Source organism: Saccoglossus kowalevskii, chromosome 3 (genome assembly GCF_978046115.1).
Source record: "Saccoglossus kowalevskii chromosome 3, keSacKowa6.1, whole genome shotgun sequence".
Taxonomy (NCBI): domain Eukaryota; kingdom Metazoa; phylum Hemichordata; class Enteropneusta; family Harrimaniidae; genus Saccoglossus; species Saccoglossus kowalevskii.
The window spans coordinates 11,819,916-11,829,324 of record NC_140643.1 but is presented as its reverse complement, the minus strand read 5'-3'; the positions used below and the strand labels follow the sequence as shown (position 1 = coordinate 11,829,324).

At 37.6% G+C, this 9,409-nt stretch overlaps 1 protein-coding gene across 1 annotated transcript in view; it reads right to left on the bottom strand.

Annotated features, from left to right (window-relative positions):
- Nucleotides 1-6,849: 6,849 nt before the first annotated feature.
- LOC100368585 (NACHT and WD repeat domain-containing protein 2-like) overlaps nucleotides 6,850-9,409 on the bottom strand; it is a 39,705-nt gene continuing 37,145 nt past the window's right edge. Inside the window, exon 18 of the mRNA XM_085497558.1 lies at nucleotides 6,850-7,816. Coding sequence (XP_085353684.1) covers nucleotides 7,644-7,816 — 173 coding nt within the window. The 3' untranslated portion in view covers nucleotides 6,850-7,643. The remainder of the gene's footprint in view (nucleotides 7,817-9,409) is intronic.

Sequence of the window (9,409 nt, the reverse complement as noted above, 5' to 3'; positions counted from 1 at the left end):
GTCATTTTAAGAAGTTATGAATACATTATATGATATCTTTAAAATTACTAGAACAAGAAACAATATACGCATCGACAGGCTATTAAATTCGTCAAAACACAATTTATTTTAAAGTTTATTTGGTGGTTTACGAACACAGGAAGCGGTTCACGGCTTGCGCACATCCTTTGCTCCCTGACGACCCTTCCGACCGTTGTATCAACATACTAGTACCACTATCCATTATACGCATGTGTGTAAACAGAGCAGCTAACTTTCCCAGCACTATTTTTTAGGGAAATTGTAAACTACGTTTTGTGCAACAGTAACTACGTTGTTGGACGTGTGCCGCCTCGCTTGTCATATTCCTATCCGAGAAATGAAAGTACGGTGAATAACCCATGGTAGTGGAAGTATGCCAGTATTTTAAGAACGCGTCTAAGGTTACTGGTGTTTCATTTTTCAGATTCTGTGAATGAAATAACAATTTACAGTTTATGTATAGCACAAACAAGTACAATATTATGTATGCTGATGCTGACTCACATCAACTCACCGGGATGTGTATAGTCTGAGAAATAGATTTTCTCATAAATACATATGCCAATTATCAGTGGGGCATATATGTTGGTTTTACCGAATGGGCGAAAATAAATTGTCAAGCGTCAGGTGTGTATTAATAACCCAAGCATGTGACGTGTTGTATAATAGTCATACATAAGTGCAATTACTACAGTGAGGTGAAAAGCTTTGGAAAATTTCAATGCGCGGTTCATTCAAGCTAAACATGTAAACCAGCCCGGTATCACCGGATGTGGCCGGTCCCATTCTTACACGCCTTGAAGGACTGAAAAAATATTATCCGGTAACAGGAGGAAGACCAAACTGTGTGAAACAGTATTACGATTTATAATTTGGGTTGTGGTGTAATATGTTTTGGGGGAATCATACTTGGGTATGTCTCGCTTACTGTAGTGCGTTGATTCAGACATGCACCTGTTTTGCAGCACTTGCCCATTGTACGCCGCCGACTCAAAACCGGGTCTGTACTGTACGTAGTTTTAATAAATCTAACTATTTAAATATTTTTGAATGTGTTGTTTTGAGTAGTTAAAATTAGCAGAGCCACTGGTCAACAGTGGTCAACAGTTGTGTTTGTACAACCTTGTTACAGCGTCAAGTTTATAGCTCCAACAGCTATACACACCATACCCAGGCACCATGACGCAGGTTTCGAAACGTTTAGGTATGATTCAATAATTTATCCTAATTTATTTGATCATTACAACCTAACATCAAATAAAAGTCCGTGTCATCTTTGTACACATCATTCATAATGTACGCCGAGGTTATTCTGTTTGGTAAATACCAATCGCCCGGCTCCAGTGTGTAGATATTGGAAGGGCGCCCTCTGTTGTTGGACACACCTGAAATAAATCGAAGGATTCGAACAAATGACAAGAAATAAAGAGCCAAGAAGACTACACATGTTACAGACTGAAAAGTCACGTGATTTTCCAGATATTGGCCTACCCACCATCTCCAATGTGTTTAATATTCAGAAAAGCGTCCGTCACAAGCAACAAGACTGTGGAAAATTAATACTATATCCTCAACAGATTATGTATAGTCATGTGCTGCCAACGAACTTCTGACAATCTGACACGCTTCACAATCCCCAGTCTGTCAAAAGATAATACGCATTTACGCATTAGAAATTTAAAGCGCAGTACAAAAATATCGGGAACTTTTGATCAGTCATGCACATTTTTCATTAAATGTCGGCCCGGGACCGCCAATTTTCGACGTATCTGGTGTACTGTTCATTCTCTTCCTTCAACCAAAAGGAAAGCAATATTGTGTTACGTTGTATTCATTGAATTACAATAAAATAACCAAGTAGCCCGATTATTTAACACAATTTCACCATATTTAATGCTACCTATAATGTGTTTTTTTTTTGTAGTATGTTTACTAGTTCCGGATCATTGGACCGTGTGAAAATTTGTCATACTATTTTCTAAGTGTTTCCGCTGACAGCCAGAGTACCAATTAAAGTGTTTCCACAAACTTGTCACATGGCAAGTGATAAAGTATATCACACGTCATCATGAACGTCATCAGGTCAGTGTATCATGGAATTAATAATGAGAATACACCATCGGATTTTTTCTCGCTCAAGCTTGACTTGCCAATACCGTGTACCGACATAATAAATATAGTTCCACACGCTTAGTAAAATAACTGATTGTTTCAAGCAACCTATTTTCGCTGAGGGCGCACTTTAAGAACATTTCACTGCATGTGTACATGTACGAGCATCGCCCTTATTTATTATAGTAGGTTGGATCGGTTGCAGAAAATGCTAAAGACAAATGCATACAGTACCTCTTGGCCGAATGTGTTTCCATAAATATATTTAAAACATGATGAACACGTAAGCCACGTATACGCGTTAATTTGAGTCGTGCCCGGACACAAAGCTTTCATTGAAATTTTATGGCTCAACACACAACTATAACTACAAGTATAATATTTGTACTGGCGGATTTATGCGTCTTTAACTCCAGTGTACATTTACAATTAACTTTTAAATGTCAAGCCCTGTTTGTCAACTGAAGATTCTCGACGTCTGGCACAGGAAATTACCGAATTATGCTTCGCCATACTGACGTCAATGTAACGTTACTGTCAGTCGGTTGCGATAATGAGTTGGTTTCAATACTGATGACATGTTTGTCATTCATGCATGGCCAATTATACGACAAGCAAACAAACATCGCACCTAAAGCTAAAACTATATTTTATGTTGTGGTCGGTGCACGCGACGACATTCCACCGAATGTTGTCAAATGACGAATGACCATTTCGTCGAAAGTCAAAATTATCACTACATCATCGAAATGGTCATTTGATGAAGTAGTCCTTCGCGACGAAATGTCGTAAACCCAGTTGTGATTGTACTTCATTCGCGTGTCAAAAAGTTTAAGCACCGAAAAAATAGTGATTGCTCACTTTTTGTAGGTCAGTAAAACAAAAACGAAGGACGTATACGTAGCAATTTTTACCCGTGCAATTAGATAGTATGTATTCCTCCATCGATTATTTCGTCTACACGCATTGTTGGAAGTGACAGTCTTGGCAGATTCTCTCTGTCACTATGTAGTAAATATATATTTTTAATTTACTCAATTTTCCAAGATGAATTATACATTGGTATTTTCTATAACCGGTATTCTTGAATGTTATGCAGGGGTTTAGTTGTCTCAAAATTAGCTTAGGATATTTGGTCTAAAATTGCAACTAGCGTCATGGAACATTTCTGAAAATTTGCCACATGCTGCGTGCAAAATAGTAAATTTAACAGAAAAAACTCAGGCAACTTGTCTGAAATGACTGAACAAAATTACAACATATTGAGAAAAATACTAGCAAATTTCTAGATCACTGTTAGGGTTGTGCAATTAGAATAATGAGACGTCACGAGTTGCAGCCATGCGGTTTATCCGTGCTGTATTTACACTCGTTTGGTACGTGAAAATACGGCCACAGAATCATTGACACGCCGCACCACTCGTGAAAATAATTTCACAACTGCCAGATCGAGGATTGATGCATATGGTAGACGTTTGATGTTCTCAATTCTCACATTTTCTAAAACTAAACAATCCAAGACAGCACCCGGGGGGGGGGGGCAGGGGTAGCTGGTACAGTTTTACGTGAAATAAATAGGACTTTTTACAATTTACAAGGAAAAAAAAGACGTTTATACAGTTTACAGTAAAAACTGAATTGTGTCATCTAGTCGTTTTACAGTTTCGAAAAAATAATCTCCCTGGATTATTCTGTACGACTTTTTTTTATTTTGATGTTAATTCTTGTACGTACCGAGAAAAATTACACATTTTTACAGCGTACGAAAAAAATATTTGATTGAATACGTTGTACGTCTAGCCTGTGATTACAGAATTACGGAATTTATTTTTTTCAATTTACGTTGTACGAACAAAAAAATATTGCAATTACTTTGAACAAAAATAACCCTTGCCCCCTCCCCCCTCCACTCAGTATCTCCCAGACCATTAATTGTTTCCTGCCGGGCTACAATTGTGTGTACTATCATCGTCCCGGGCATGAGGTCCAAGTTTTTTAGTTGGTTTACTAGCCACACAAGCATACCGGCAACTATGAATCCATAGCTCTCATGGTGCCTCTTTCGTCATTTGTGGAATTTTCGGCGAGATTTTAATTTTCACCACTTTTTTGCTATTTTTGCGTTTTTGTCACGTATAAAGACCCACAGCTAGTACTGTCACACAAGCACAAATGCAATGGAAATATAGACACCCCACCTTTAATACGAGGGCACGGACACTATAGGAAGTCTGATAACGAATTATTAACACATCAATACTTCACCACATTTAGGACACAGTTGACTGTGGGCGACGTATCTGGACTCCTGACGTATAATGAACAGATGGGACAGAATTCGCACTTTGTGTAACCATAGACAGTATACTATACTATACTGTTTATGGCGTAGCTTATGGTATAGGTAATAATAGGTGATATATATTTGTAGATGATAAACTTGTTTTCGTCCCCTTTTTGTGAAACATGTCTCTGGTGTAGACTGTCGCATTTGTAGTTGTTTTTGTTAAGTTCATAAAAATATATAAATTCTAGCTGTCCGTTTGTGATTTGGACTAGTATTGCCTTATGACTGTGTGTGTGTTAAATGGAATATTCATATCTCCTACATCAATGGTACAGTCGCCTCCAAACCGATTGAAAACTATTAAATTATAAATACTAGTATACTCAATTACCGTATTTTCAGAAATGTCTGTTTGAATGGGTTTTTCATACGAATCATTTAAGTTCTCAAAATTTCTCGAATGTTTACCGCTTTGTTACATAATATATGGCAGTCAAGTGAGCACATAAACTTGCTTGGTTTGGTCACAGTCCCTCTATCCCTCTATAGAGGGACTGTGGTTTGGTCATAGAATTTAAGATCTATTGTTTGGTTGTTTTTTGTTCCAGTACGGTGGCAATGAGGTGAACGCCGTCCTGGTTCGTAGTTCCACGTCCGGTGACAGGCAATGTTTTGACTTACGATGACTGTAAGATGTAATAGAAAACGTAAAAAGAAACATCAACGAGAACAAAATGAAGACAGGTAATGTTATCAAGGAACAGATCAAAGCAAACGCCAACTTCACCCATGCCGTAGTCAAATTCGACAGAAAGTACCAAAAACGGTAAGATTTCTCCCAAATAACTTGACCAAGCAAACTTACGAGCCGCTATGGACATAGTACTCGCGTACACACCCACACAGTATATTCAGGTTCCCACAAGCAACGGTTAGTATCATGGTGGTGTAAATATCGACGCCCGGAAAACTGCAACAAAGTGTTGGTTGGATGGGGGAACATGGCAACCTAGCGGACGTCTTTTTTTTTACTGAGCTCTGTAAAAAAATGTCTCAGTTTTTACGAAATATACTCACCACTGTCCTCATTGTGATATTAGGTTCTCTCGACTATCCATGCTGCCGATAAAGCCAATCATTGCAAGATGATATGCTGTGAATGTGTAAGTGTCGTCTGCTACAGCGGCCATGTTGTTTATCTTACTCAATCAATGACGTCGGCTCAGAGAGTCTCGAACGCGTTCGAAGATCTCGTTAAAAACTCAAGTCATACATTTCGTGAGAGTTCACATAAACTACGGATAAACTGGAAACAATCAAAAGATTTTGAACAAATTGGACATAATTTATCATTGGTCTTGGTCATTTTTTTAGGGGAGGGGGTAAAATATGAAAAAAAAATATGTAGATTTATTTTGTGAATATTGACAAAAAAGTGATAGGGATAAAAAGTGCACGTAAGCTGGCCAAGTAGGGCTAATAGGCGAATACGCAATAAGCGAAGAATGTGGTCAGATATTCAGACAGCGCAAGTCCCGACAAAATGTTGTTGAATTAAGGCGGCGTCTATTTTACTTGGTCAACATTGTGTACCGACACCGTCTTGTGGAATGTTCTTACATATTGATTTAAGTGAGCATTGGTGCGATTCTAGTTGAGAATAAGCTGCCACACAATCCCTCTTTCAGATCAGAAAACTAACACACAGGAACGATGGGGTTGCACACATACCGAAATTTACGTTGTTCAACGTCGATAATTCGTCTCGAAAATCTAACCAAGACGCCGAGAAGAACACCTAAAAGATCCACTCAGTGTGTTTAATGGTACAAACATTGGCACCTTTTATTGACACTAGGTTGACGTTGTCGGAAATGACGTTGTTTGCGACATGGTGTCAATGAACGTGGGGATAGAAATATACATCGTCCGTAAAAGGGGTGCACTCACTGAAAGACATGAAAAGTAGAGATCTAAATTCATGTTATATAAGTAGTCAATTTACGAAGACATATACATTGTATATTGTTACTAAATCGTTAAAGCGTCCCCCATCCTTTCAGCCCGCAAAAAAAACAAAAACAAAACAAGCCCACGTCAATAGGAGGCCCCCCATTACCGAATTTCTGGATCCGCCAGTGATACTACATTCGTCTGCGCGATTTACCACCAGCAAACAAATTTGAAAATGTGCCCTCTGTAGGCAGAATATTGCATGCTTTTGTCTTTCTTCGCCGAATTATGGTTACTCCATGTGTAGTATGTAGCCAAAAAAGGAAACTTACGCAATATATCGCATCCCATCACCCTATAATGGCAGCAGAATCAACCAGATTTACCGAAATCTTCAACTGTCATCTCCCCCAATATATTTTATCTTATACCCATAGCATATGTCATGTAAAAAAAATCACACGATGAGATCACCATTAACATTTCGCAGAACACCATTTTATTAAACGAAAACCACAAAACACATTCACAGGTGTAGAGGATTTCACCATTATTCCGATGGCACGTTGATAGTTACATTTGTATATTACATTTATATATCCCAATTGAAACTTGTTGACAAAGTTTACACAAACAAACAATTGACAACATTGCTACTGGATTTTACTGACTAAATGATTTACCAATTTCCCCCATTCCACGTGTCATTTGTGTACATAATTACATGTTTACGGATAATAAGCAATTTTTGTATACATTCATTTCGGTCATTGTGATAGTCCCGGCGACATGTACCAATTTTCTTAAGATCATAGTTGAGAACTTCTTGCTGTTATACTATGCCCTCAACGATCAAAAGTTAAAGTAAGTAAGTACAAATTGTCTATTGCCGCATCATGGACCCAAATAATAGGTCATACCATAAGCAGAGGTCTTAGTTTATGGGAGCATTTTATTCACTCGACATGCGATGGTCCATTTGCGTGTAGTAATAATTATGCAAATGTGACATGCTGAAATATCAGATAATTGATTGTAGTATCAGGTGACACAGGGGGGGTATAGATGTATAATTAAAATTGAATTACTTGGATATAGCCAGACATGATGAAACAGGAGATTACAACATGTATGAGCAAATCTTTGCTGAATTATCGTATTTGTACAAATATGTACATTGTATTACAATTTGCTAAAGAAGCATACTGATTGAGCCGGCTTGTCCATGTCCTCTGACATACACATGACGAAACTGACCACGTACTGGAGACTATTGCACAAGTTCAAGGGCGTGTCCATTTCCCCCCTCGTCCCCAACAACGATGCGTAACGACGGGTTGTGCTGAATGGTTGGCCTCGTACACACTGTAGTTATATTGGACTTGGTTGGAGTAAAGAACAAGCCAACATCGCAGATGTCACCCGGGAGCTGTTGCGATGAACCTGAAAATGAAAATAAATATTTTTTTATATTAAGTTTAAATGTAATATCATCACTTACTTATTTTTTTATCATTCCATGATTGTGATAACACGGCAAGAGTAGCTGTTCTTTTAATCGCTTCACGGTAGGTTGCCTAGTTTGAGGTGCGTATTCACACTGCCTGTATAACTGTAAAATACTTTATTTTAGCTGGAATTAATTTTCGCTGAAAAACCTTTTGGGTGTTTTGTATGGAATTTATTTTCACTGATTTATATTTAATTTTACTCAACGAAAATAGCGAAAATAAAGTATTATCATGGAACCAAAAATACACTTTAGTTTAATGATAATATCTAGATACTAACTGAAAAGATAATATAAATATAGATGGAATAATGACACTAATCAGCAGGTCGAAATTAAAATAAGTTATTCTAGAAAAACGATGAGCCTTTTTTTAATATCAAGAATGTGAATACTCTCAATTAGTGTCCGGCATCACAACACTTTATTGACTCGTGATTCATCAGTCACAATCAATTCCCGCGTGTACTTCGTGTCTGAAGTATGAGAACGATGGGCTAATCTGCACTGGCTCGGAAGGTTGTAAATGATTAGCTAGTTTGAATTTGCATAACAATACTGACAATGAACGTGCATTCAACGCCACAAGTTTTTTTGTTTTTTTAGCCAATCAGAATTCATCTTCCGAGCCAGTGCAGATCAGCCGAGAACGATTAGTGAAATGAGGGAGTCTTATTTGTGTGCTTCGTTCCCGGTCATGCTATATGTATTGGTAATCAGAGAGATGGGGGCGTCATATAAGGCACCAGATATAGATAAAAGATAAAAGACGACTAATACTACTCGCGGAGTCTATAGGTTTCACAGTATAAATGCGCGAGGGCACACATTCACGAATGCAACCCCCTCTATTCAATCCGTCAGACTGCTTTATTTAACATAATACCATAATAACCAAGCCTTAGATTGGTGAGTGGAATTTTAGTGTACAACAGCTGGTTTTGAAATGCCTGACTTTCTACTCAGTGGGCAAACATTTCCATTATTGCCAATATTAGTGCAGCTAAATCGGCTAAATTTGTGTGACTTTCAGCACTATGGTGATGATGTTTCAATTTGCGATTTCAAAAGCTAGACAAATCAGTAGTATGTAATATAAGACATGTGTGATATCAATACGATCGTTAAACTTAGAAAACAAACAAACATGAAACTTGAAATTTTGACGAAACTCTCAATGCGAGAGATTTGAATTGGACTGTCTATACTTGATTTTAATGTGCTAGTTCGAGGTGATGTTAGTTAACGGAAATGATGTAATGATATGCAGAATTGAACCACTGGTATGTCAAATAAAATCAACAAAGATGCTACCATTGTTTATTTGTGGATTATCAATAATGATCATCAGGTAATAAAGAAAACAAGACCAGAATTTGAATAATTGTGAGCGAAAGCCTAGTTGACCTTTGGTGGAAGCGTTAAGTTTTCAGTGTTATAACAAATTGTCCTTTTTTTTTACTGTTTTTGCACTACAATTTCACCATAGGTTGAACATTGCTCAAATGTTCACCCTTTCCTTTATT